Genomic DNA, 27,580 nt, shown 5'->3' with positions numbered 1-27,580 from the left:
GCCGGAGGCTGACAGAGTAAAACCTGGGCCGGGGGCTGTCACAGTAAAACCTGGGCCGGGGGCTGACACAGTAAAACCTGGGCCGGGGGCTGATACAGTAAAACCTGGGCCGGGGGCTGACACAGTAAAACCTGGGCCGGGGGCTGACACAGTAAAACCTGGGCCGGGGGCTGACACAGTAAAACCTGGGCCGGGGGCTGACACAGTAAAACCTGGGCCGGGGGCTGACACAGTAAAACCTGGGCCGGGGGCTGACAGAGTAAAACCTGGGCCGGGGGCTGACACAGTAAAACCTGGGCCGGGGGCTGACACAGTAAAACCTGGGCCGGGGGCTGACACAGTAAAACCTGGGCCGGGGGCTGTCACAGTAAAACCTGGGTCGGGGGCTGACACAGTAAAACCTGGGCCGGGGGCTGATACAGTAAAACCTGGGCCGGGGGCTGACACAGTAAAACCTGGGCCGGGGGCCGACACAGTAAAACCTGGGCCGGGGGCCGACAGAGTAAAACCTGGGCCGGGGGCCGACAGAGTAAAACCTGGGCCGGGGGCTGACAGAGTAAAACCTGGGCCGGAGGCTGATACAGTAAAACCTGGGCCGTGGGCTGACAGAGTAAAACCTGGGCCGGAATTTGACAGATACGTTTGTGAGGATAAAATCAGAAAGTGCTGGAAAAGCTCAGCCAATCTGAGAGTTAACGTTTCAGTTCAGTATGACTCCTGCATTTCCAAAGGGTGCAATTGGACTGGAAATGTTAACCCTGTCTCTCTCTCCACAGGACCTGCCAGACCGGCTGAGTTTTTCCAGCAATTTTTGTTTTTATTTCAGGTTTCCAGCATCCGTGGTATTTTCCGGTTATTCTTGTGTTTGCCGGGGTGGGGGGGGTTTGAGGGGCCACACGTGGCTGTTTCACTGCTGACCTTGACCTGTCCCCTCCAGCACGGACAGAGCTGTGGACCCTGGGGTGGGGGGGAGGGGGGGGAATGTCCCCAAATTGTCTTTCTATCTCTCGCTCTGATTCTCTTCCACCACAGTGCAGAGTTGGCTGGGCTGGGAATGGATACGTGTGTGGTCCAGACACAGATATCGATGGCTATCCTGACTATGACCTGCCCTGCATCGACAACGATCGTCACTGTAATAAGGTGAGTATTCGCAGGATCATCAGGAGAGAGAAGCTCCATTCAACTGCTTCCCGATTCTTAGTTAATGTGTAATATCTGTTATAATTAGAAATGGGACAGCGAATGAATGGCTGACTAGATAACCCATTAGTGTTGGGGTGTTGGGTAATGTACTGGAAGGGCTCCCATCCCCTCTGAATAGCATCGTGGGATATTGTGGCTCCATCTGAACAGGTAGAAACTTCTGCTCAATGGTTTCAATCAAAAGGCGGCACCTCCCTCAGTACTGAGCCTCCGACAGTGCGGCGCCTCCCTCAGCACTGACCCTCCGACAGTGCGGCGCTCCCTCAGCACTGACCCTCCGACAGTGCGGCGTTCCCTCAGTACTGACCCTCCGACAGTGCGGCGCTCCCTCAGTACTGACCCTCCGACAGTGCGGCGCTCCCTCAGTACTGACCCTCCGACAGTGCGGCGTTCCCTCAGCACTGACCCTCCGACAGTGCGGCGTTCCCTCAGTACTGACCCTCCGACAGTGCGGCGCTCCCTCAGTACTGACCCTCCGACAGTGCGGCGCTCCCTCAGTACTGACCCTCCGACAGTGCGGCGCTCCCTCAGTACTGCATATATTGAGGGTTAAACCACAACTTTCTGTTTAAGAGACAGGAGCACTGTCACTGAGCCGTGTCATTGATCTCTGCCTCAGTTAAACTGTCAGAACCTGAGAACGATTTCTAAAGGGAGTGAATAGGAAATCAAGCAGTGGACCTTTGCAAGTGGTAGATTCCCGTGTGCATAATGCAGTGTTGATTCTATAGGCTATGGTGTTTTAAGGTATCTTACCCGGACAGCTGCCCTGACATCCCTTCACTTATTTTTCATTTGTTTTAAGTCTCTTTCTGTCTGCCCTCAGGATAATTGCCGGTATACCCCAAACTCAGGTCAGGAGGATGCCGATAATGACAATGTGGGAGATCAGTGTGACAATGATGCAGATGGAGACGGGATCAAGAATGTGGAGGTTTGTACCAATGTCCCTGAACCAAAGGAGAGTAGTGGGTGTTACCAGTGTGTGTGTGCTGGACAGGACAGTGCATCCTTCCCCCAAGTAAGGAAGCAAGCATGAAGATGTGCAGCCCTCCTGTACCCTTAGGCTGATCTTGTCCCAGTCTTTTGGAGTGGGGGGAAGAGGTGTCAGGGGTGGGAGAGAGGGGAACAGGAGTTGGCTGTATTACAGACTGGCTTAGCTTGCAGCAAATCCCTGCTTCCTCTCGTGCAGAACACCAGCCTGTAGTTTATAGAGATCTAAAGTGGGGGCAGGGATTGTGGCTGAGAGATCAGGAACTCCGGTAAAATTATTTTTAAAAATTAGCTTTCTCCCAATTTCTGAACTTTAATTTCTTCACCTTGGTGAAAGGTGAAACCTTCAGTCAAACATTTAAATGACCTTCTCCTCCCATAAGATGCTTTCAGACTAACTGAATGAGGCAGAAAGATTTCGAGGTATAATAAGCCACAGCTCCCTGCTAATCATAAACAGGAAACCCTTGGCGCAGTTTGTCAGTCTAAATGATGAGATGGTGCTGGGGCCCCATAGGGTTAATCCAAGGATCCAGAGGGAAATGGGGAATGAAATTGCAGAGTCCCCGGATAACAGTTTCTCAGGGTTCTCTCGAGAGTGTGTGTGAGAGAGGCCAGTGTACAATGAATACTCATTTTCAAAAATAGACTCAAGGTAGTGCAATTGATGACAGGTGAGGTTGTTTAACATCTACTGGGAGAAGGTTGGGATCCTTACATAAGACTCAAAGTGCCGAATATCTAGTTGTAGGGAAACGAATTAGAAACAGTCAACATTGCTTTCAGACAGGAAGATTGTACTGACAAACCTATTTCAGGCCTTTCAGAAGGTGACAGTCCTGGGTCCTGAGTCCTTTATCGTGTGAGCAGGCCTGGGGATAGCCGTTTGAGATATTGGGGCAATGGGCTGGGTTTAGGGATTTGCAATTGTTTAAAAAGCCCCAGAGATTCCCGGATACACAGCAAAGGTCTCCAGTGAGACAGCGACTTTGGACTCCCCTGTAGACGGATGCGAGGCAATTGTGTTCACCAGGAGAATGGATCCCCCAAAGCAGACAGCCTCAATACCTGGCAAATTAATCACTTGTGATGAACTCCACTTGACTACATGATGTCAGAACGGAGAATTCCTCCTTATTTTATGGTTAATGTAACAGACACTCAATTCCTTACTTGTTTTTATTGTCCTTTGGAGCCTCTGGTGGACAGTCGAGGTTCCACAGCAATAGCAATCGTTTGATGGCGTGGGCACAATTTTCAAGAATGAATCAATGCTCTTGAATGTCAGCAAACCACAGGCAAGAAACAAATGGAAAGACCTTGCAATTATTCAATGCTTTACAGACCCTCAGGATGTCCCAATTCACTTCACAGCCAAAGACACGCTTTACAAGTGTAGTCACTGCTGGAATATAGAAAATGCAGAAGCTAATTTGTGTACAGCAAGATCCCACAAACAGCAGCAGGTTAGATGGGCAGATAATCTGTTTTAGTGACACTGACTGAGGGATGAAATATTGGCCAGGACATCAGGAGACCTCCCCTGCTCTCCTTTAAATAGTGCCGTGGAATCTTCCTGTCTGGAAGTACAGTCCAGATAAGGGTCTGAAGTAAACCATAACCTTTCCTTTCCCAGGATAACTGCAGACTGGTTCATAACAAGGACCAGCAGAACTCTGACACAGACTCATTCGGAGATGCTTGTGACAATTGTCCTAATGTTCCCAACAACAATCAAAAGGACACAGACAACAATGGAGAGGGAGATGCCTGTGACAACGACATTGATGGAGACGGTAAAATTCATTCCTCACCAATACGCCTTCCCTGTTCCAGGCACACCTGATGCTTTTATTGCTTCCTCGAGGGTTTAATGTGGAAACTGCACCTCCCAAAACTCCAGGGAACTTTAGCCACTCCTGCCAAGCCCAGCGGAACCCTACCCCAGAGCTCTGAGGCACTCTCCCCCAGAGCCCAGAGCTCCGAGACCCTCTGCACCAGAGCTCCGAGGCACTCTCCCCCAGAGCCCAGAGCTCCGAGACCCTCTCCCCCAGAGCTCCGAGGCACTCTCCCCCAGAGCTCCGAGGCACTCTCCCCCAGAGCCCAGAGTTCCGAGACCCTCTCCCCCAGAGCTCCGAGGCACTCTCCCCCCAGAGCTCTGAGGCACTCTCCCCCAGAGCCCAGAGCTCCGAGACCCTCTGCAGCAGAGCTCCGAGGCACTCTCCCCCAGAGCCCAGAGCTCCGAGACCCTCTGCCCCAGAGCTCCGAGGCACTCTCCCCCAGAGCTCCGAGGCACTCTCCCCCAGAGCCCAGAGTTCCGAGACCCTCTCCCCCAGAGCTCCGAGGCACTCTCCCCCCAGAGCGCTGAGGCACTCTCCCCCAGAGCTCCGAGGCACTCTGCCCCCAGAGCTCCGAGGCACTCTCCCCCAGAGCTCCGAGACCCTCTCCCCCAGAGCTCCGAGGCACTCTCCCCCAGAGCTCCGAGGCACTCTCCCCCCAGAGCTCCGAGGCCCTCTCCCACAGAGCTCCGAGGCACTCTCCCCCAGAGCTCCGAGGCACTCCCCCCCAGAGCCCAGAGCTCCGAGGCACTCTCTCCCCCAGAGCTCCGAGGCACTCTCCCCCAGAGCTCCGAGGCACTCTCCCCCAGAGCTCCGAGGCACTCTACCCCAGAGCTCCGAGGCACTCTACCCCAGAGCTCCGAGGCGCTCTACCCCAGAGCTCCGAGGCGCTCTACCCCAGAGCTCCGAGGCGCTCTACCCCAGAGCTCCGAGGCGCTCTACCCCAGAGCTCCGAGGCGCTCTACCCCAGAGCTCCGAGGCGCTCTACCCCAGAGCTCCGAGGCGCTCTACCCCAGAGCTCCGAGGCGCTCTACCCCAGAGCTCCGAGGCGCTCTACCCCAGAGCTCCGAGGCACTCTACCCCAGAGCTCCGAGGCACTCTACCCCAGAGCTCCGAGGCACTCTACCCCAGAGCTCCGTTGCACTCTTTTTACCCAGCCCCAAGCCCAGGGACATTCTTCCTTCTCCAAACCCTGGGGCCACCTTCCTCCCTCCCCAAACCCTTCAAAATTCTGAGGCAGTCATCATCCCTCCTCCCCCACATAAGCCCCAGGAACTTTCTCCCCTAAACTCCCCCAAAAATTCTACCTCTCAAATGCCAGGGAATTCTACCCCTAATCCCTGTGGAACCATAACCACCCCACCCTGTAAACCCCAAAGAATCTAACTCTTCCCACTCGGGAGAACTCAGACCCATCCCCAGAGATCCTGAACAATCGAGACCTTTCCCATCACCTCATCAGACCCAGGGGACTCTCCCCTCCCTGATGCCCCAAGAAATTCTCCCTCCCAAGCCCCAGGGAACTGTAATGTCCCCTGCCCAACACAACCACATCTACAACGGAAACCCAAGGAATTGTAACTCTAACCCCCCTCAAACCTCAGGTAATATTAACCCTCACCCCCCAGAAACTGCCCCAGAATATTACTGTGTTTATTGCTTTACTTCTTTTCCAGGTATTCCCAATCTTCTGGATAATTGTGCAGGAGTTCCAAACCCTCTGCAGACGGATAGGGATGGAGATGGAGTAGGAGATGCGTGTGACAGCTGTCCTGAGATGAGTAATCCCACACAGGTACTGCCCACTTCCATCCATCTGCTCTGTAAATAAATGTGCTTTGATTTGACCAATAAAACCTTTGCAGCAGAAACCAGCTCCTACCCACTGCTCAGCATCTGTGTCCAGTTCAAGTTTGTTTCTGGTCACCTTTGTAGCCTTTGGGTGATTATGTTCTAAGTGATGGAGCCCATCTCCCTGAAGAGGCAGGAACAGATCATCATCAGCACCAGCCTTGCTCTGGTCTGTAGGTTAGGCTGAGTTACTCAATCTCGCAGGGTTCCAGCTCCTGATCACCAACCAGTGATCCAGACCGGAATGCACAGCCCGAATCAGGCTGTGAAGTTCATGGATGAATGTGTTCAGGGGAGGTTGCGTTTGGTGCGGTGTTCGGGGAGGTTGCGTTTGGTGCGGTGTTCAGGGGAGGTTGCGTTTGGTGCGGTGTTCAGGGAGGTTGCGTTTGGTTCGGGGAGGTTGAGTTTGGTGCGATGTTCAGGGAGGTTTGCGTTTGGTGTGGTGTTCGGGGAGGTTGCGTTTGGTGCGGTGTTTGGGGAGGTTGGGTTTGGTGCGATGTTCGGGGAGGTTTGCGTTTGGTGCGGTGTTCGGGGAGGTTTGCGTTTGGTGCGGTGTTCGGGGAGGTTGCGTTTGGTGCGGTGTTTGGGGAGGTTGCGTTTGGTGCGGTGTTTGGGGAGGTTGCGTTTGGTGTGGTGTTCGGGGAGGTTGCGTTTGGTGTGGTGTTTGGGGAGGTTGCGTTTGGTGCGGTGTTCGGGGAGGTTGCGTTTGGTGCGGTGTTCAAGGAGGTTGCGTTTGGTGTGATGTTCGGGAAGGTTGCGTTTGGTGCGATGTTCGGGGAGGTTGCGTTTGGTGCGATGTTCTGGGAGGTTTGCGTTTGGTGCGATGTTCGGGGAGGTCGCGTTTGGTGCGGTGTTCGGGGAGGTTTGCGTTTGGTGCGGTGTTCGGGGAGGTTGCGTTTGGTGCAATGTTCGGGGAGGTTGCGTTTGGTGCGGTGTTCGGGAGGTTGCGTTTGGTGCGGTGTTCGGGGAGGTTGCGTTTGGTGTGATGTTCGGGGAGGTTGCGTTTGGTGCGGTGTTCAGGGGAGGTTGCGTTTGGTGTGATGTTCGGGGAGGTTGTGTTTGGTGCGGTGTTCGGGGAGGTTGCGTTTGGTTCGGGGAGGTTGGGTTTGGTGCGGTGTTCGGGGAGGTTGCGTTTGGTGCGGTGTTCGGGGAGGTTGCGTTTGGTGCGGTGTTCGGGGAGGTTGCGTTTGGTGCGGTGTTCGGGGAGGTTGCGTTTGGTGCGGTGTTCGGGGAGGTTGCGTTTGGTGCGATGTTCGGGGAGGTTGCGTTTGGTGCGGTGTTCGGGGAGGTTGTGTTTGGTTCGGGGAGGTTGTGTTTGGTGCGGTGTTCGGGGAGGTTGCGTTTGGTGCGGTGTTTGGGGAGGTTGCGTTTGGTTCGGGGAGGTTGGGTTTGGTGCGATGTTCAGGGAGGTTTGTGTTTGGTGCGGTGTTCGGGGAGGTTGCGTTTGGTGCGGTGTTTGGGGAGGTTGGGTTTGGTGCGATGTTCGGGGAGGTTTGCGTTTGGTGCGGTGTTCGGGGAGGTTTGCGTTTGGTGCGGTGTTCGGGGAGGTTGCGTTTGGTGCGGTGTTTGGGGAGGTTGCGTTTGGTGCGGTGTTCGGGGAGGTTGCGTTTGGTGTGGTGTTCGGGGAGGTTGCGTTTGGTGCGGTGTTCGGGTAGGTTGCGTTTGGTGCGGTGTTCGAGGAGGTTGCGTTTGGTGTGATGTTCGGGAAGGTTGCGTTTGGTGCGATGTTCGGGGAGGTTGCGTTTGGTGCGATGTTCTGGGAGGTTTGCGTTTGGTGCGATGTTCGTGGAGGTCGCGTTTGGTGCGGTGTTCGGGGAGGTTTGCGTTTGGTGCGATGTTCGGGGAGGTTGCGTTTGGTGCGGTGTTCGGGAGGTTGCGTTTGGTGCGGTGTTCGGGCAGGTTGCGTTTGGTGCGGTGTTCGGGGAGGTTGCGTTTGGTGTGATGTTCGGGGAGGTTGCGTTTGGTGCGGTGTTCAGGGGAGGTTGCGTTTGGTGTGATGTTCGGGGAGGTTGCGTTTGGTGCGGTGTTCGGGGAGGTTGCGTTTGGTTCGGGGAGGTTGGGTTTGGTGCGGTGTTCGGGGAGGTTGCGTTTAGTGCGGTGTTCGGGGAGGTTGCGTTTGGTGCGGTGTTCGGGGAGGTTGCATTTGGTGCGGTGTTCGGGGAGGTTGCGTTTGGTGCGGTGTTCGGGGAGGTTGCGTTTGGTGCGATGTTCGGGGAGGTTGCGTTTGGTGCGGTGTTCGGGGAGGTTGTGTTTGGTTCGGGGAGGTTGTGTTTGGTGCGGTGTTCGGGGAGGTTGCGTTTGGTGCGGTGTTTGGGGAGGTTGCGTTTGGTTCGGGGAGGTTGGGTTTGGTGCGGTGTTCGGGGAGGTTGCGTTTGGTGCGGTGTTCAGGGAGGTTGGGTTTGGTGCGGTGTTCGGGGAGGTTGCATTTGGTGCGGTGTTCGGGGAGGTTGCGTTTGGTGCTGTGTTCAGGGAGGTTGGGTTTGGTGCGGTGTTCGGGGAGGTTGTGTTGGGTGCGGTGTTCGGGGAGGTTTGCGTTTGGTGCGGTGTTCGGGGAGGTTGGGTTTGGTGCGGTGTTCAGGGAGGTTTGTGTTTGGTGCGGTGTTCAGGGAGATTTGCGTTTGGTGCGGTGTTCGGTGAGGTTGGGTTTGGTGCGGTGTTCAGGGAGGTTTGCGTTTGGTGCGGTGTTCAGGGAGATTTGCGTTTGGTGCGGTGTTCGGGGAGAGTTTTATCCTACTTTGATTTTTTTGGCATTTGTTACCCTGTCTTTAGACTGATGCAGATGATGACCTTGTTGGCGACGCATGTGACAACAATCAAGACAGGTATGGCCTCCACATACTCTCATCCTGTGCTCAGTGTGAACACACACAATCTTCAATCACTCACACATTCACACTTCTATCTGTCTGTGATACTGAGCCATACCCTTTAGGGTGATCACTGTCAGCCTGTGTAATTCAGTGATCTCAGCTGGGGTAAATATCCTCAATACAGCTGGATTAGGGTTGCTGCCTCTGATTGTTATATCCAGTAATCCCTCCTGCAAAGTGCACATGCCTTGTGTGTTAGTTGAGCTCAGGATCAAGTTCAATAGTAATGCCCCTTGTTGTTTAATATCCTGCTGAGTACCCGCCTGACAAAACCCAAAATCTTCACTAGAGGAAAGCAAGTTAAACACTTGCACTTCCCCACCCACTGACACTTATTTTAAAACTATGAGTTGGATACACTGGTGAACATTTCATTGCAAATCTTACACCCATTTTTCCAATCCCTGTGCATATCTTATCTTCCATTACTGAGTCTAGCAGTTGCATGCAGCAGAAGGAGACGGATAAGAGAAATGAATCAGATCAACACCTTTCACAAGTTTCATGCCAAATAACAGATGGTCTGATTGTTGTCTGGCCTTCTTCCTCCTGTTCACAAAATTCCACTTCCTCTGCACCCCAGAGTTCTGAAGGAGATAGCTGAAGAGATAGTGGAGGCATTAGTGGCGATCTTTCAGGAATCACTGGAGTCAGGGAGGGTCCCAGAGGACTGGAAAATCGCTAATGTAACCCCGCTGTTTAAGAAGGGAGTAAGGCATAAGACGGGAAATTACGGGCCAATTAGCCTGACCTCGGTCGTTGGTAAGATTTTAGAGTCCATTATTAAGGATGAGATTTCAGAATACTTGGAAGTGCATGGTAAAATCGGGCAAAGTCAGCATGGTTTCATCAAGGGGAGGTCATGCCTGACAAATCTGATAGAATTCTCTGAGGAGGTAACGAGTAGGTTAGACAAAGGAGAGCCAATGGATGTTATCTACTTGGACTTCCAGAAGGCCTTTGACAAGGTGCCGCACAGGAGGCTGCTCAGTAAGATAAGAGCCCATGGTGTTAGAGGCAAGGTACTAGCATGGATAGAAGATTGGCTGTCTGGCAGGAGGCAGAGAGTGGGGATAAGGGGGTCCTTCTCAGGATGGCAACCGGTTGACTAATGGAGTTCCGCAGGGGTCAGTGTTGGGACCACAACTTTTCACTTTATACATTAATGATCTAGATGAAGGAACTGAGGGCATCCTGGCTAAGTTTGCAGATGATACAAAGATAGGTGGAGGGACAGGTAGTATTGAGGAGGCAGGGAGGCTGCAGAAGGATTTGGACAGCTTAGGATAATGGGCAAAGAAGTGGCAGATGGAATACAACGTGGGGAAGTGTGAGATCATGCACTTTGGTAGGAAGAATAGAAGCATAGACTATTTTCTAAATGGGGAGAGAATTCAGAAATCTGGAGTGCAAAGGGACTTGGGAGTCCTAGTCCAGGATTCTCTTAAGGTTAACTTGCAGGTTGAGTCGGTAGTTAGGAAGGCAAATGCAATGTTGGCATTTATTTCGAGAGGACTAGAATATAAAAGCAGGGATGTGCTGCTGAGGCTTTATAAGGCTCTGATCAGACCACATTTAGAATATTGTGAGCAATTTTGGGCCCCGTATCTCAGGAAGGATGTTCTGGCCCTGGAGAGGGTCCAGAGGAGGTTCACGAGAATGATCCCAGGAATGAAAGGTTTAACATATGAGGAACGTTTGAGGAGTCTGGGTCTATACTCGATGGAGTTTAGAAGGATGAGGGGGGATCTGATTGAAACTTACAGAATACTGAAAGGCCTGGATAGAGTGGACGTGGGGAAGATGTTTCCCTTAGTAGGAGAGACTAGGACCCGAGGGCACAGCCTCAGAGTAAAGGGAAGACCTTTTAGAACAGAGATGAGGAGAAACTTCTTTAGCCAGAGAATGGTGAATCTATGGAATTCATTGCCACAGAAGGCTGTGGAAGCCAGGTCATTGAGTGTATTTAAGACCGAGATAGATAGGTTCTTGATTGGTAAGGGAATCAAAGGTTATGGGGAGAAGGCGGGAGAATGGGGTTGAGAAACTTATCAGCCATGATTGAATGGCGGAGCAGACTCGATGGGCAGAATGGCCTAATTTCTGCTCCTATGTCTAATGGTCTTATGGCCTTTTCAGTCCCAACTAACCCCCCCCCCCTCCCCGCCCCGCATCATGCCTCCTACCGGACCCTGCTCTTGTTCTCCCACCCCATCCCTGGACATAGTTCCTGCACACCCACAGACCACATTCTTCCCCCTTTCCTGTTTTTCTGCCATTTTTTTCCCACCATTCCTGCTCTCCCAACTCAGATCGCGTTCCTGTTCTCCTTCCCTTTGGTGCTGCTCCCCTTTGAATCAGAGGGTTGTGGGTTCATGTCCCACTCCCGGAAACCAAGAACTATGATTGTACTCGAAAGAGTTGCAATCTGTGACTGTTGATAACTCGAAAGAGATTCCCTTCGGTGCACCTGACAATATTTTGAAATGTGAGCTTTTAATCCTGTTTGTGTCTGTTTATGATGAGCTGTTGATCCTGTTTGTGTGACTGTTTATGATGAGCTGTTGATCCTGTTTGTCTGTCTGTTTATGATGAGCTGTTGATCCTGTTTGTGTCTGTTTATGATGAGCTGTTGATCCTGTTTGTCTGTCTGTTTATGATGAGCTGTTGATCCTGTTTGTGTCTGTTTACGATGAGCTGTTGACCCTGTTTGTGTCTGTTTACGATGAGCTGTTGACCCTGTTTGTGTCTGTTTATGATGAGCTGTTGATCCTGTTTGTGTCTGTTTATGATGAGCTGTTGACCCTGTTTGTGTCTGTTTATGATGAGCTGTTGACCCTGTTTGTGTCTGTTTATGATGAGCTGTTGACCCTGTTTGTGTCTGTTTATGATGAGCTGTTGACGCTGTTTGTGTGTTTGTTTATGATGAGCTGTTGACCCTGTTTGTGTCTGTTTATGATGAGCTGTTGACCCTGTTTGTGTCTGTTTATGATGAGCTGTTGACCCTGTTTGTGTCTGTTTATGATGAGCTGTTGACCCTGTTTGTGTCTGTTTATGATGAGCTGTTGATTCTGTTTGTGTCTGTTTACGATGAGCTGTTCATCCTGTTTGTGTCTGTTTATGATGAGCTGTTGACTCTGTTTGTGTCTGTTTATGATGAGCTGTTGACCCTGTTTGTGTCTGTTTATGATGAGCTGTTGACCCTGTTTGTGTCTGTTTATGATGAGCTGTTGACCCTGTTTGTGTCTGTTTATGATGAGCTGTTGACCCTGTTTGTGTCTGTTTATGATGAGCTGTTGACCCTGTTTGTGTCTGTTTATGATGAGCTGTTGACGCTGTTTATGTCTGTTTACGATGAGCTGTTGACCCTGTTTGTGTCTGTTTATGATGAGCTGTTGATCCTGTTTGTGTGTCTGGTTATGATGAGCTGTTGACCCTGTTTGTGTCTGTTTATGATGAGCTGTTGACGCTGTTTGTGTGTTTGTTTATGATGAGCTGTTGACCCTGTTTGTGTCTGTTTATGATGAGCTGTTGACTCTGTTTGTCTGTCTGTTTATGATGAGCTGTTGACCCTGTTTGTGTCTGTTTATGATGAGCTGTTGACCCTGTTTGTGTCTGCTTATGATGAGCTGTTGACCCTGTTTGTGTCTGTTTATGATGAGCTGTTGATTCTGTTTGTGTCTGTTTATGATGAGCTGTTGACTCTGTTTGTCTGTCTGTTTATGATGAGCTGTTGACCCTGTTTGTGTCTGTTTATGATGAGCTGTGGACGCTGTTTGTGTGTCTGTTTATGGTGAGCTGTTGACCCTGTTTGTGTCTGTTTATGATGAGCTGTTGATCCTGTTTGTGTGTCTGTTTATGATGAGCTGTTGATCCAGTTTGTGTGTCTGTTTATGTTGAGCTGTTGATCCAGTTTGTCTGTCTGTTTATGATGAGCTGTTGATCCTGTTTGTCTGTCTGTTTATGATGAGCTGTTGACCCTGTTTGTGTCTGTTTATGATGAGCTGTTGATTCTGTTTGTGTCTGTTTACGATGAGCTGTTGATTCTGTTTGTGTCTGTTTATGATGAGCTGTTGATTCTGTTTGTGACTGTTTATGATGAGCTGTTGATCCTGTTTGTGTGTCTGTTTATGATGAGCTGTTGATCCTGTTTGTGTGTCTGTTTATGATGAGCTGTTGACCCTGTTTGTGTCTGTTTATGATGAGCTGTTGATTCTGTTTGTCTGTCTGTTTATGATGAGCAGTTGATCCTGTTTGTGTCTGTTTATGATGAGCTGTTGACCCTGTTTGTCTGTCTGTTTATGATGAGCTGTTGACCCTGTTTGTGTCTGTTTATGATGAGCTGTTGACTCTGTTTGTCTGTCTGTTTATGATGAGCTGTTGACCCTGTTTGTGTCTGTTTATGATGAGCTGTTGACTCTGTTTGTCTGTTTATGATGAGCTGTTAACTCTGTTTGTCTGTTTATGATGAGCTGTTGACCCTGTTTGTGTCTGTTTATGATGAGCTGCTGACCCTGTTTGTGTCTGTTTATGATGAGCTGTTGACTCTGTTTGTCTGTCTGTTTATGATGAGCTGTTGACCCTGTTTGTGTCTGTTTATGATAAGCTGTTGACTCTGTTTGTCTGTCTGTTTATGATGAGCTGTTGACCCTGTTTGTGTCTGTTTATGATAAGCTGTTGACTCTGTTTGTCTGTCTGTTTATGATGAGCTGTTGACCCTGTTTGTGTCTGTTTATGATGAGCTGTTGACCCTGTTTGTCTGTCTGTTTATGATGAGCTGTTAACCCTGTTTGTGTCTGTTTATGATGAGCTGTTGACTCTGTTTGTCTGTCTGTTTATGATGAGCTGTTGACCCTGTTTGTGTCTGTTTATGATGAGCTGTTGACTCTGTTTGTCTGTCTGTTTATGATGAGCTGTTGACCCTGTTTGTGTCTGTTTATGATGAGCTGTTGATCCTGTTTGTGTCTGTTTATGATGAGCTGTTGACCCTGTTTGTCTGTCTGTTTATGATGAGCTGTTGACCCTGTTTGTGTCTGTTTATGATGAGCTGTTGACTCTGTTTGTCTGTCTGTTTATGATGAGCTGTTGACCCTGTTTGTGTCTGTTTATGATGAGCTGTTGACTCTGTTTGTCTGTCTGTTTATGATGAGCTGTTGACCCTGTTTGTGTCTGTTTATGGTGAGCTGTTGATCCTGTTTGTGTCTGTTTATGATGAGCTGTTGACCCTGTTTGTGTCTGTTTATGATGAGCTGTTGGTCCTGTTTGTGTCTGTTTATGATGAGCTGTTGACCCTGTTTGTGTGCCTGTTATGACGAGCTGTTGACACTGTTTGTGTCTGTTTATGATGAGCTGTTGACCCTGTTTGTGTCTGTTTATGATGAGCTGTTGACTCTGTTTGTGTCTGTTTATGATGAGCTGTTGACCCTGTTTGTGTCTGTTTATGATGAGCTGTTGACCCTGTTTGTGTCTGTTTATGATGAGCTGTTGACCCTGTTTGTGTCTGTTTATGATGAGCTGTTGACCCTGTTTGTGTCTGTTTATGATGAGCTGTTGACCCTGTTTGTGTCTGTTTATGATGAGCTGTTGACGCTGTTTATGTCTGTTTACGATGAGCTGTTGACCCTGTTTGTGTCTGTTTATGATGAGCTGTTGATCCTGTTTGTGTGTCTGTTTATGATGAGCTGTTGACCCTGTTTGTGTCTGTTTATGATGAGCTGTTGACGCTGTTTGTGTGTTTGTTTATGATGAGCTGTTGACCCTGTTTGTGTCTGTTTATGATGAGCTGTTGATTCTGTTTGTGTCTGTTTATGATGAGCTGTTGACCCTGTTTGTGTCTGTTTATGATGAGCTGTTGACCCTGTTTGTGTCTGTTTATGATGAGCTGTTGATTCTGTTTGTGTCTGTTTATGATGAGCTGTTGACCCTGTTTGTGTCTGTTTATGATGAGCTGTTGATTCTGTTTGTGTCTGTTTACGATGAGCTATTCATCCTGCTTGTGTCTGTTTATGATAAGCTGTTGACTCTGTTTGTGTCTGTTTATGATGAGCTGTTGACCCTGTTTGTGTCTGTTTATGATGAGCTGTTGATCCTGTTTGTGTGTCTGTTTATGATGAGCTGTTGACGCTGTTTGTGTGTCTGTTTATGATGAGCTGTTGATCCAGTTTGTGTGTCTGTTTATGATGAGCTGTTGACCCTGTTTGTGTCTGTTTATGATGAGCTGTTGACCCTGTTTGTGTCTGTTTATGATGAGCTGTTGACTCTGTTTGTCTGTCTGTTTATGATGAGCTGTTGACCCTGTTTGTGTCTGTTTATGATGAGCTGTTGACCCTGTTTGTGTCTGTTTATGATGAGCTGTTGATCCTGTTTGTGTCTGTTTATGATGAGCTGTTGACCCTGTTTGTGTCTGTTTATGATGAGCTGTTGATTCTGTTTGTGTCTGTTTATGATGAGCTGTTGACTCTGTTTGTCTGTCTGTTTATGATAAGCTGTTGACCCTGTTTGTGTCTGTTTATGATGAGCTGTTGACGCTGTTTGTGTGTCTGTTTATGGTGAGCTGTTGACCCTGTTTGTGTCTGTTTATGATGAGCTGTTGATCCTGTTTGTGTGTCTGTTTATGATGAGCTGTTGATCCAGTTTGTGTGTCTGTTTATGTTGAGCTGTTGATCCAGTTTGTCTGTCTGTTTATGATGAGCTGTTGATCCTGTTTGTCTGTCTGTTTATGATGAGCTGTTGACCCTGTTTGTGTCTGTTTATGATGAGCTGTTGATTCTGTTTGTGTCTGTTTACGATGAGCTGTTGATTCTGTTTGTGTCTGTTTATGATGAGCTGTTGATTCTGTTTGTGACTGTTTGTGATGAGCTGTTGATCCTGTTTGTGTGTCTGTTTATGATGAGCTGTTGATCCTGTTTGTGTGTCTGTTTATGATGAGCTGTTGACCCTGTTTGTGTCTGTTTATGATGAGCTGTTGATTCTGTTTGTCTGTCTGTTTATGATGAGCTGTTGATCCTGTTTGTGTCTGTTTATAATGAGCTGTTGACCCTGTTTGTCTGTCTGTTTATGATGAGCTGTTGACCCTGTTTGTGTCTGTTTATGATGAGCTGTTGACTCTGTTTGTCTGTCTGTTTATGATGAGCTGTTGACCCTGTTTGTGTCTGTTTATGATGAGCTGTTGACTCTGTTTGTCTGTTTATGATGAGCTGTTGACTCTGTTTGTCTGTTTATGATGAGCTGTTGACCCTGTTTGTGTCTGTTTATGATGAGCTGTTGACCCTGTTTGTGTCTGTTTATGATGAGCTGTTGACTCTGTTTGTCTGTCTGTTTATGATGAGCTGTTGACCCTGTTTGTGTCTGTTTATGATAAGCTGTTGACTCTGTTTGTCTGTCTGTTTATGATGAGCTGTTGACCCTGTTTGTGTCTGTTTATGATAAGCTGTTGACTCTGTTTGTCTGTCTGTTTATGATGAGCTGTTGACCCTGTTTGTGTCTGTTTATGATGAGCTGTTGACGCTGTTTGTGTCTGTTTATGATGAGCTGTTGACGCTGTTTGTTTGTCTGTTTATGATAAGCTGTTGACTCTGTTTGTCTGTCTGTTTATGATAAGCTGTTGACTCTGTATGTCTGTCTGTTTATGATGAGCTGTTGATCCTGTTTGTGTGTTTGTTTATGATGAGCTGTTGACCCTGTTTGTGTCTGTTTATGATGAGCTGTTGACTCTGTTTGTCTGTCTGTTTATGATGAGCTGTTGACCCTGTTTGTGTCTGTTTATGATGAGCTGTTGACGCTGTTTGTGTCTGTTTATGATGAGCTGTTGACGCTGTTTGTTTGTCTGTTTATGGTGAGCTGTTGATCCAGTTTGTGTGTCTGTTTATGATGAGCTGTTGACCCTGTTTGTGTCTGTTTATGATGAGCTGTTGATTCTGTTTGTGTCTGTTTATGATGAGCTGTTGATTCTGTTTGTGTGTCTGTTTATGATGAGCTGTTGATTCTGCTTATGTCTGTTTATGATGAGCTGTTGATCCTGTTTGTGTGTCTGTTTATGCTGAGCTGTTGATTCTGTTTGTGTGTCTGTTTATGATGAGCTGTTGACCCTGTTTGTGTCTGTTTATGATGAGCTGTTGATTCTGTTTGTCTGTCTGTTTATGATGAACTGTTGATCCTGTTTGTGTCTGTTTATGATGAGCTGTTGACCCTGTTTGTGTCTGTTTATGATGAGCTGTTGACCCTGTTTGTCTGTCTGTTTATGATGAGCTGTTGACCCTGTTTGTGTCTGTTTATGATGAGCTGTTGATCCTGTTTGTGTCTGTTTATGATGAGCTGTTGACCCTGTTTGTCTGTCTGTTTATGATGAGCTGTTGACCCTGTTTGTGTCTGTTTATGATGAGCTGTTGACTCTGTTTGTCTGTCTGTTTATGATGAGCTGTTGACCCTGTTTGTGTCTGTTTATGATGAGCTGTTGACTCTGTTTGTCTGTCTGTTTATGATGAGCTGTTGACCCTGTTTGTGTCTGTTTATGATGAGCTGTTGATCCTGTTTGTGTCTGTTTATGATGAGCTGTTGACCCTGTTTGTCTGTCTGTTTATGATGAGCTGTTGACCCTGTTTGTGTCTGTTTATGATGAGCTGTTGACTCTGTTTGTCTGTCTGTTTATGATGAGCTGTTGACCCTGTTTGTGTCTGTTTATGATGAGCTGTTGGTCCTGTTTGTGTCTGTTTATGGAGAGCTGTTGACCCTGTTTGTGTCTGTTTATGATGAGCTGTTGATCCTGTTTGTGTCTGTTTATGATGAGCTGTTGACCCTGTTTGTGTGCCTGTCATGATGAGCTGTTGACACTGTTTGTGTCTGTTTATGATGAGCTGTTGACCCTGTTTGTGTCTGTTTATGATGAGCTGTTGACCCTGTTTGTGTCTGTTTATGATGAGTTGTTGACCCTGTTTGTGTGCCTGTTATGATGAGCTGTTGACCCTGTTTGTGTCTGTTTATGATGAGCTGTTGACCCTGTTTGTGTCTGTTTATGATGAGCTGTTGACCCTGTTTGTGTGCCTGTTATGATGAGCTGTTGACCCTGTTTGTGTGCCTGTTATGATGAGCTGTTGACCAGGTTTGGTTGGGTTTGGGTTGTAGTGATGGAGATGGGCACCAGGACTCCAAAGACAATTGTCCAGAAACGCCAAACAGCTCCCAGCTGGATTCTGACAACGATGGGTTGGGTGACGAGTGTGACGATGATGACGACAACGATGGAATTCCTGACTACGGACCATTGGGGCCCGATAACTGTCGCTTAGTTGTGAACCCCAATCAGAAGGATTCTGATGGTTAGTGATTCAAATCAACTCTCCCACCATAAAGGGGTTAGATAGTGTCCTTCAAAACATCCACTGGGAACGGAGGGTGGGGTTTGAGGATGAGGGGGACGTTTGAGGATGAGGGTGGGGTTTGACGATGAGGGGGAGGTTTGGTGATGGGGGTGGAGATCAGGGGAGGGGATGAATTTTGTGGAGCTGGGCTGGTTTTGAGGAGGGGGTGTTGCTTACAGGTAATGGGGCCAGATGGGGTAGGTGTCAATGTTTCATTCTGATGTTGTACTTATCTTTTGTGCCAGATAACGGGATTGGTGATGTTTGTGAAAATGACTTTGATAATGATGCGGTCTTTGACCAGTTTGATGTGTGTCCTGAGAGTGCAGAGATCACTCTCACTGATTTCCGAGCCTATCAGACTGTTGTTCTAGATCCTGAGGGCGATGCACAGATTGACCCAAACTGGGTGGTCCTAAACCAGGTAAACTTATTCTTTCTGCATCTCTTTATCTGTATCCATTCTCGTTCCCGCTTTTGCTTTTTCTCTGAGGTCTCTTTATCTTTCTCTAACTCGTTAATGATGAGCTAATATAAAACCTTAATCAGACCTCAGTCAAAACACTGAAGTCCTGGGCTGCAAGCTCTGGGAGGTATATTAAGGCAGTAGAGAGGGTTCAGCACAGATTTACTGGGTGTTGCTCAGTATAAGCAACAAAATACAAGGAAAGACCAAAAATTGGCTCTTGTTTTGATGGAATATAGATTATGGGGGGATGTGATAGATGTGTTTAAAAATATGAAAGAAGGGGCAGAGGAAAGTGAAGCAGATCATTTCCAATAGCTGTCTGGAAAGGGGCCACAGACACTAGATTAAATGAGAGAGATTTAGAACAGAGGACAGGAGCAATATTTACAGAGTTGTGAAGCTGTGAAATCCACTCCCAGGGTTAGTGATTGAGGTTGAAACTATCAACATTTCGGATCAGATTAGAATGAGTAGGAAGATGAAGACTCAGCCAACCAAGCACGTAAACCTGATCAGAACGTCTGCTTCGAATGAAAGGCAACGCAGATGGATTGGTTCGCCTGAACGACCTGGTTTTGCCCTGTAAATTTGATGGATTTCTATGTACAGTCAGCACTGCCTGTAGTGTTAGTGTTAGTGTCCCATCAGTGTTTTAGTGGTTAATCGGTGATAGCTGAACAACTTTCTGCCCCGATTTTGAGAAGTGGATCCAAAATCGGATCATTGGAGCAATGGCATTAACAAGGCCCACACACACATCATAGGATGAACAGATCATCTTGAACAGATTGTAGCCTTCCAAATCCCTGATTTACCGCAACTCCAGGTTTGAATCTCTCAGACCGTCCCAGAATACTGAAATATTCGAACCAAAGTCACAAAATAAATCCTTCTGGTCTATGAACGTGAATCATTATCCCTTCTTGGTGCCTTTGACATGTTCAGTTTGATCATCTTCCTTTGACACTCCTCTGTTGTCAGTGGAACTGTCTTTAATTGGTTCCATTTTTCTTACAGCCAAATATACACCAAATATGGGCAGAGCATCTTCAGCAAGGGCTCCTCCTCTTGTATATTGTTGCCTCTGGAACTCCCCAAAAATCTGTTCTTGTTCCCCGGACCTCTTCCTCATTGACATGCTGCCCCTTATGCGATATCGCACACAGATAAAGTTTGTCAGTTTCCATATGTATGCTCCAACTCCCCACCATCTCTGTCCTTACACTGCTTGTCTGATATCCAATCTTGGATGAACTACCTCGGGTTAAACATTGGTAAGACAGAAGTCATCATCTCCTGTCGGTCACAAACCTTCTCTCCTTGGTATGGACTCCAGCTTCCCCTCTTCCCTGCTACTGCTTCAACTTCCTTCCGTATCTCCTGCAGGCCCTGAGCTTTCTAACTTACCCCTCCTCAATCATGTTTGTGTTTCTATGACAGGGAATGGAGATTGTTCAGACTATGAACAGTGACCCTGGATTAGCTGTCGGTAAGTTGATGTAATTTGTTCGATCAGAGAAATGTAATGTCAACAGCAACAGCCCAAACTGGACTAACTGAGAACAAACAGGGCAGTTTCACTAACTCACTCACCAGGGGCTTTCCTCATAAACTGGCCACCAAGACCTCTACACTAGAAGTTCAGACGTTTCCCACACTTTGGGAGTGTTTGATGGGGACAGTGTAGAGGGAGCTTTACTCTGTATCTAACCCTGTGCTGTACCTGTCCTGGGAGTGTTTGATGGGGACAGTGTAGAGGGAGCTTTACTCTGTATCTAACCCCATGCTGTACCTGTCCTGGGAGTGTTTGATGGGGACAGTGTAGAGGGAGCTTTACTCTGTATCTAACCCCGTGCTGTACCTGTCCTGGGAGTGTTTGATGGGGACGGTGTAGAGGGAGCTTTACTCTGTATCTAACCCCGTGCTGTACCTGTCCTGGGAGTGTTTGATGGGGACAGTGTAGAGGGAGCTTTACTCTGTATCTAACCCCGTGCTGTATCTGTCCTGGGAGTGTTTGATGGGGACAGTGTAGAGGGAGCTTTACTCTGTATCTAACCCTGTGCTGTACCTGTCCTGGGAGTGTTTGATGGGGGCAGTGTAGAGGGAGCTTTACTCTGTATCTAACCCCGTGCTGTACCTGCCCTGGGAGTGTTTGATGGGGACAGTGTAGAGGGAGCTTTACTCTGTATCTAACCCTGTGCTGTACCTGTCCTGGGAGTGTTTGATGGGGGCAGTGTAGAGGGAGCTTTACTCTGTATCTAACCCCGTGCTGTACCTGTCCTGGGAGTGTTTGATGGGGGCAGTGTAGAGGGTGTTTACTCTGTATCTAACTCCGTGCTGTACCTGTCCAGGGAGTGTTTGATGCTCCCTGTTAGGTTAGGTCCTGATATTAAACAGGAGGTTTTTGATTATGTTTTACTCAGCTGGTGTTGGCACTGCCTCACTCTAACCCAATGGTTTATGCAGGTTTTTTCTGTTGTAAGGACTGAGAATGCTGATTGTACTATTTTCGCCCCTTGACCCAGGTTACACTGCGTTCAACGGAGTGGACTTTGAAGGCACTTTCCATGTGAACACAGTGACGGACGATGACTATGCAGGGTTCATCTTTGGCTATCAGGACAGTTCCAGCTTCTATGTGGTGATGTGGAAACAGACAGAGCAGACCTACTGGCAGTCGACACCATTCCGCGCTGTGGCTGAACCAGGCCTTCAGCTCAAGGTGAAACCAGTGCACAAAGCTGTAAGAGACAGGCCTGTCCCTGGTAACCCAGTAACCAGAGGCTGGGTCAGAGACAGGCCTGTCCCTGCTAACCCAGTAACCAGAAGCTGGGTCAGAGACAGGCCTGTCCCTGCTAACCCAGTAACCAGAAGCTGGGTCAGAGACAGGCCTGTCCCTGGTAACCCAGTAACCAGAGGCTGGGTCAGAGACAGGCCTGTCCCTGCTAACCCAGTAACCAGAAGCTGGGTCAGAGACAGGCCTGTCCCTGCTAACCCAGTGACCAGAGGCTGGGTCAGAGACAGGCCTGTCCCTGCTAACCCAGTAACCAGAAGCTGGGTCAGAGACAGGCCTGTCCCTGCTAACCCAGTAACCAGAAGCAATGTCAGAGACAGGCCTGTCCCTGCTAACCCAGTAACCAGAAGCTGGGTGAGAGACAGGCCTGTCCCTGCTAACCCAGCAACCAGGAGCCGGGTGAGAGACAGGCCTGTCCCTGCTAACCCAGTAACCAGAAGCTGGGTGAGAGACAGGCCTGTCCCTGCTAACCCAGTAACCAGAAGCCGGGTCAGAGACAGGCCTGTCCCTGCTAACCCAGTAACCAGAAGCCGGGTCAGAGACAGGCCTGTCCCTGCTAACCCAGTAACCAGAAGCCGGGTCAGAGACAGGCCTGTCCCTGCTAACCCAGTAACCATAAGCTGGGTAAGAGACAGGCCTGTCCCTGCTAACCCAGTAACCAGAAGCTGGGTAAGAGACAGGCCTGTCCCTGCTAACCCAGTAACCAGAAGCTGGGTCAGAGACAGGCCTGTCCCTGCTAACCCATTAAACAGAAGCTGGGTCAGAGACAGGCCTGTCCCTGCTAACCCAGTAACCAGAAGCTGGGTCAGAGACAGGCCTGTCCCTGCTAACCCAGTAACCAGAAGCTGGGTCAGAGACAGGCCTGTCCCTGCTAACCCAGTAACCAGAAGCTGGGTAAGAGACAGGCCTGTCCCTGCTAACCCAGTAACCAGAAGCTGGGTCAGAGACAGGCCTGTCCCTGCTAACCCAGTAACCAGAAGCTGGGTCAGAGACAGGCCTGTCCCTGCTAACCCATTAAACAGAAGCTGGGTCAGAGACAGGCCTGTCCCTGCTAACCCAGTAACCAGAAGCTGGGTAAGAGACAGGCCTGTCCCTGCTAACCCAGTAACCAGAAGCTGGGTCAGAGACAGGCCTGTCCCTGCTAACCCATTAAACAGAAGCTGGGTCAGAGACAGGCCTGTCCCTGCTAACCCAGTAACCAGAAGCTGGGTCAGAGACAGGCCTGTCCCTGCTAACCCATTAACCAGAAGTTGGGTCAGAGACAGGCCTGTCCCTGCTAACCCAGTAACCAGAAGCTGGGTCAGAGACAGGCCTGTCCCTGCTAACCCAGTAACCAGAAGCAATGTCAGAGACAGGCCTGTCCCTGCTAACCCAGTAACCAGAAGCTGGGTCAGAGACAGGCCTGTCCCTGCTAACCCAGTAACCAGAAGCTGGGTGAGAGACAGGCCTGTCCCTGCTAACCCAGTAACCAGAAGCTGGGTCAGAGACAGGCCTGTCCCTGCTAACATAGTAACCAGAAGCTGGGTCAGAGACAGGCCTGTCCCTGCTAACCCAGTAACCAGAAGCTGGGTCAGAGACAGGCCTGTCCCTGCTAACCCAGTAACCAGACGCTGGGTGAGAGACAGGCCTGTCCCTGCTAACCCAGTAACCAGAAGCTGGGTCAGAGACAGGCCTGGCCCTGCTAACCCAGTAACCAGAAGCTGATTCAGAGACAGGCCTGTCCCTGCTAACCCAGTAACCAGAAGCTGGGTAAGAGACAGGCCTGTCCCTGCTAACCCAGTAACCAGAAGCCGGGTCAGAGACAGGCCTGTCCCTGCTAACCCAGTAACCAGGAGCCAGGTCAGAGACAGGCCTGTCCCTGCTAACCCAGTAACCAGGAGCCAGGTCAGAGACAGGCCTGTCCCTGCTAACCCAGTAACCAGAAGCTGGGTGAGAGACAGGCCTGTCCCTGCTAACCCAGTAACCAGAAGCTGGGTCAGAGACAGGCCTGTCCCTGCTAACCCAGTAACCAGGAGCCGGGTCAGAGACAGGCCTGTCCCTGCTAACCCAGTAACCAGAAGCTGGGTCAGAGACAGGCCTGTCCCTGCTAACCCAGCAACCAGAAGCTGGGTCAGAGACAGGCCTGTCCCTGCTAACCCATTAACCAGAAGCTGGGTCAGAGACAGGCCTGTCCCTGCTAACCCATTAACCAGAAGCTGGGTCAGAGACAGGCCTGTCCCTGCTAACCCAGTAACCAGAAGCTGGGTGAGAGACAGGCCTGTCCCTGCTAACCCAGTAACCAGAAGCTGGGTGAGAGACAGGCCTGTCCCTGCTAACCCAGTAACCAGAAGCCGGGTCAGCGACAGGCCTGTCCCTGTTAACCCAGTAACCAGAAGCCGGGTCAGAGACAGGCCTGTCCCTGCTAACTCAGTAACCAGAAGCTGGGTCAGAGACAGGCCTGTCCCTGCTAACTCAGTAACCAGGAGCTGGGTCAGAGACAGGCCTGTCCCTGCTAACATAGTAACCAGAAGCTGGGTCAGAGACAGGCCTGTCCCTGCTAACCCAGTAACCAGAAGCTGGGTCAGAGACAGGCCTGTCCCTGCTAACCCAGTAACCAGACGCTGGGTGAGAGACAGGCCTGTCCCTGCTAACCCAGTAACCAGAAGCTGGGTCAGAGACAGGCCTGTCCCTGCTAACCCAGTAACCAGAAGCTGATTCAGAGACAGGCCTGTCCCTGCTAACCCAGTAACCAGAAGCTGGGTAAGAGACAGGCCTGTCCCTGCTAACCCAGTAACCAGGAGCCAGGTCAGAGACAGGCCTGTCCCTGCTAACCCAGTAACCAGAAGCTGGGTCAGAGACAGGCCTGTCCCTGCTAACCCAGTAACCAGGAGCCGGGTGAGAGACAGGCCTGTCCCTGCTAACCCAGTAACCAGAAGCTGGGTGAGAGACAGGCCTGTCCCTGCTAACCCAGCAACCAGAAGCTGGGTTAGAGACAGGCCTGTCCCTGCTAACCCATTAACCAGAAGCTGGGTCAGAGACAGGCCTGTCCCTGCTAACCCATTAACCAGGAGCTGGGTCAGAGACAGGCCTGTCCCTGCTAACCCAGTAACCAGAGGCTGGGTCAGAGACAGGCCTGTCCCTGCTAACCCAGTAACCAGAAGCTGGGTGAGAGACAGGCCTGTCCCTGCTAACCCAATAACCAGAAGCCGGGTCAGCGACAGGCCTGTCCCTGTTAACCCAGTAACCAGAAGCCGGGTCAGAGACAGGCCTGTCCCTGCTAACTCAGTAACCAGAAGCTGGGTCAGAGACAGGCCTGTCCCTGCTAACTCAGTAACCAGGAGCTGGGTCAGAGACAGGCCTGTCCCTGCTAACTCAGTAACCAGGAGCTGGGTGAGAGACAGGCCTGTCCCTGCTAACCCAGTAACCAGAAGCTGGGTCAGAGACAGGCTTGTCCCTGCTAACTCAGTAACCAGGAGCTGGGTCAGAGACAGGCCTGTCCCTGCTAACTCAGTAACCAGGAGCTGGGTGAGAGACAGGCCTGTCCCTGCTAACTCAGTAACCAGAAGCTGGGTCAGAGACAGGCCAGTCCCTGCTAACCCAGTAACCAGGAGCTGGGTAGAGACAGGCCTGTCCCTGCTAACTCAGTAGCAACAATCCTGAGCTGTAAAAGTCAGCCATGGTTCCTGCTGCATGTCTCTCTGCAGTGACCTCTTGTTGGGAAATGTGCGGGTTGATGACAGGAGAAGTACAGGCTAATGCCTGAACAATGATTCTTCCAAACATCTGAGGGCCTGATTGTCTCTCCACAAGCCCCTGATTCGAGGCACATCAGGTAGAAGGATCCACGCTACTGGTCTAACTTGGGCATTAGCCCAGAGTACCCCAGGCACATGTCTGCCCTTTGTGGTGAACTGGTGTCCAGAATCAGAGACAAAGACCAGCCACTGATATCGGCCTATGAAGTCACTGACTGCAGGGTCCTGTCAAAATGTAGTGGCTGGAATTCTCCAGACTACACGCTCTCTGATGGAGCTGCAGAAAACTAAAAGCCTCTCTCCAGCCTTGCTGTCTCTCCTTCAGGTCCTCTATCGAAGAGAGCCTGGCAAATTGGTGTCTGCCAACTCTGCTGGATTCCTCTGGCTGTCCCTTCCCTTTAAAGGGATGCATCTGCCTGGAACATTAACACTGTCCATGTGCCCTGCTTCCCCCACCCGCCTGGCCTCAGGATTTTCCATCACCCTCCTGCCTGAGGCACAGGAATCCCCTCACGCCTCCCTCTATACCCTTGCCCTCAGGTATCTCTGCCCACCTCCTGCTTTAAGGGTGTCCCCCTTTAAGGGGAAAGGGATTAGTTATGCTGTAATGGATCTGCCTTGTCCCAGGGAGAGAGTTCTGGGGAGGCGGTGACATGGACTGGTATTCCAGAGACCCAGTGTAACACTCTGGGGAACCCCAGCTCGAATCCCACCACGGCAGATGGTGAAATTTGAATAAAACCTGGAATTGAAAGCCAGGAAACTATTGCCAATTGTCATAAAAACCCATCTGGTTCACTAATGTTCTTTAGGGAAGGAAATCTGCTGTTCTTACCCGGTCTGGCCTACATGTGACTCCAGACCCACAGCAATGTGGTTGACTCTTCAAAAAAAAAATGCTCTCTGAGCAAGGGCAATAAATACTGGCCTAGCCAGCGACACCCACATCTCCTGAACACATATACAAAAAAGCAGAACGAATCAGGCCTCAGAGTCTATATTCAAACACCGAGCTTGGCCACTTTGGTGATGTATATTTGTATATTGTGAGAGCGAGACCCTTCAGGAGATGGGAAGACAACAGCTGGGTCTGAGAGGTCACAACACTCAAATGTGTTGATTGTTGGAGCCTCCACACAGACCTTACTCAAAAGCCTGAGGTTAAAACACACACAGTCTGGTCAATGAGTTGATCTAATCAGTGGGTTTGGACAATCTGTTATGTTTGTGATGACGATACATCGTTCACGTTCCTAACTTGTGTTTCCATCTGGGTCCCGATCAGGCTGTGAAATCAAAGAGTGGCCCAGGAGAGCACCTAAGGAATGCATTGTGGAACACGGGCACCACACAAGACCAGGTCACGCTGCTGTGGAAAGATCCCCGGGACGTGGGCTGGAAGGACAAGACCTCCTACCGCTGGCAGCTAATGCATAGGCCACAGGTCGGCTACATAAGGTGAGCTATAGGGCCAGTAAGATCTGGTGTAGAATGCACATCAGTATAAGTACACAGGCTGGGCCCCTTATGAAGGTCCCTTGTATTTATGGAGCATCTTTAAGCAGTAAAATGTCCCAAGGTGCTTCACAGGAATGTTATCAAACAGAATTTGACACTGTGTCACCTAAGGTATTTGGCAGATGAGAGGTAAGACCACAGGACGTGGGAGCAGACTATAGGCCATTCAGCCCATCGAGTCTGCTCCACCATTCAATGAGATCATGGCTGATCTGCTAATCCTTAACTCCACTTTCCTGCCTTTTCCACATAACCCTTGATTCCCTGACTGATTAAAAATCTGTCTATCTCAGCCTTGAATATACTTAACGACCCGGCCTCTACAGCCCTCTGCAGTAAAGAATTCCACATTGACTACCCTCTGAGAAGAAATTCCTCCTCATCTCTGTATTAAATGGGTGACCCCTCACTCTGAGATTATCACCTCTGGTCCTAGACTCTCCCACAAGGGGAAACAATCTCTCAGCATCTACCCTGTCAAGCCCCCGAAGAATCTTAAAAGCAAAAAACTGCGGATGCTGGAAAGCCAAAACAAAAACAAAAATACCTGGAAAAACTCAGCAGGTCTGGCAGCATCTGTGGAGAGGAGCACAGTTAACGTTTCGAGTCCTCATGACTCTTCAACAGAACAGAATCTTATCCCCTAAGAATCTTATTTGTTTCATTCTTCTAAACTCCAATGAGTACAGGCCCAACCTACTCAACCTCTCCTCATAAGAAAATCTCTCCATACCCAGGATCAACCTAGTGAACCTTCTCTGGACTGTCTCCAATGCCAGTATATCTTTCCTTAGATAAGGGGACCAAAACTGTTCACAGTATTCTAGGTGTGGTCTAACTAGTACCTTGTGTAGTTTTAGCAAGACTTCCCTATTTTTATACTCCATTCCCTTTGAAGTAAAGGCCAACATTCCATTTGCCTCCCTATTACCTGCTGAACTTGTATGTTAG

At 49.4% G+C, this 27,580-nt stretch overlaps 1 protein-coding gene across 3 annotated transcripts in view; it reads left to right on the top strand.

Moving 5' to 3' along the window:
• thbs3a (thrombospondin 3a) overlaps positions 1–26,573 on the top strand; it is a 58,442-nt gene extending 31,869 nt beyond the window's left edge. For all 3 annotated transcript variants that reach the window (XM_078536965.1, XM_078536966.1, XM_078536964.1), the window contains 10 exons: positions 1,033–1,143; positions 2,033–2,140; positions 3,836–3,995; positions 5,714–5,832; positions 8,658–8,710; positions 17,879–18,072; positions 18,360–18,538; positions 20,024–20,072; positions 21,109–21,305; positions 26,397–26,573. In XM_078536965.1, coding sequence (XP_078393091.1) covers positions 1,033–1,143; positions 2,033–2,140; positions 3,836–3,995; positions 5,714–5,832; positions 8,658–8,710; positions 17,879–18,072; positions 18,360–18,538; positions 20,024–20,072; positions 21,109–21,305; positions 26,397–26,573 — 1,347 coding nt within the window. The remainder of the gene's footprint in view (positions 1–1,032; positions 1,144–2,032; positions 2,141–3,835; positions 3,996–5,713; positions 5,833–8,657; positions 8,711–17,878; positions 18,073–18,359; positions 18,539–20,023; positions 20,073–21,108; positions 21,306–26,396) is intronic.
• Positions 26,574–27,580: the final 1,007 nt, after the last annotated feature.

Source organism: Cetorhinus maximus, unplaced genomic scaffold (genome assembly GCF_964194155.1).
Source record: "Cetorhinus maximus unplaced genomic scaffold, sCetMax3.hap1.1 HAP1_SCAFFOLD_1706, whole genome shotgun sequence".
NCBI lineage: Eukaryota > Metazoa > Chordata > Chondrichthyes > Lamniformes > Cetorhinidae > Cetorhinus > Cetorhinus maximus.
Note: the sequence above shows the minus strand (reverse complement) of the source record. Positions and strands in the feature narration are given on the sequence as shown.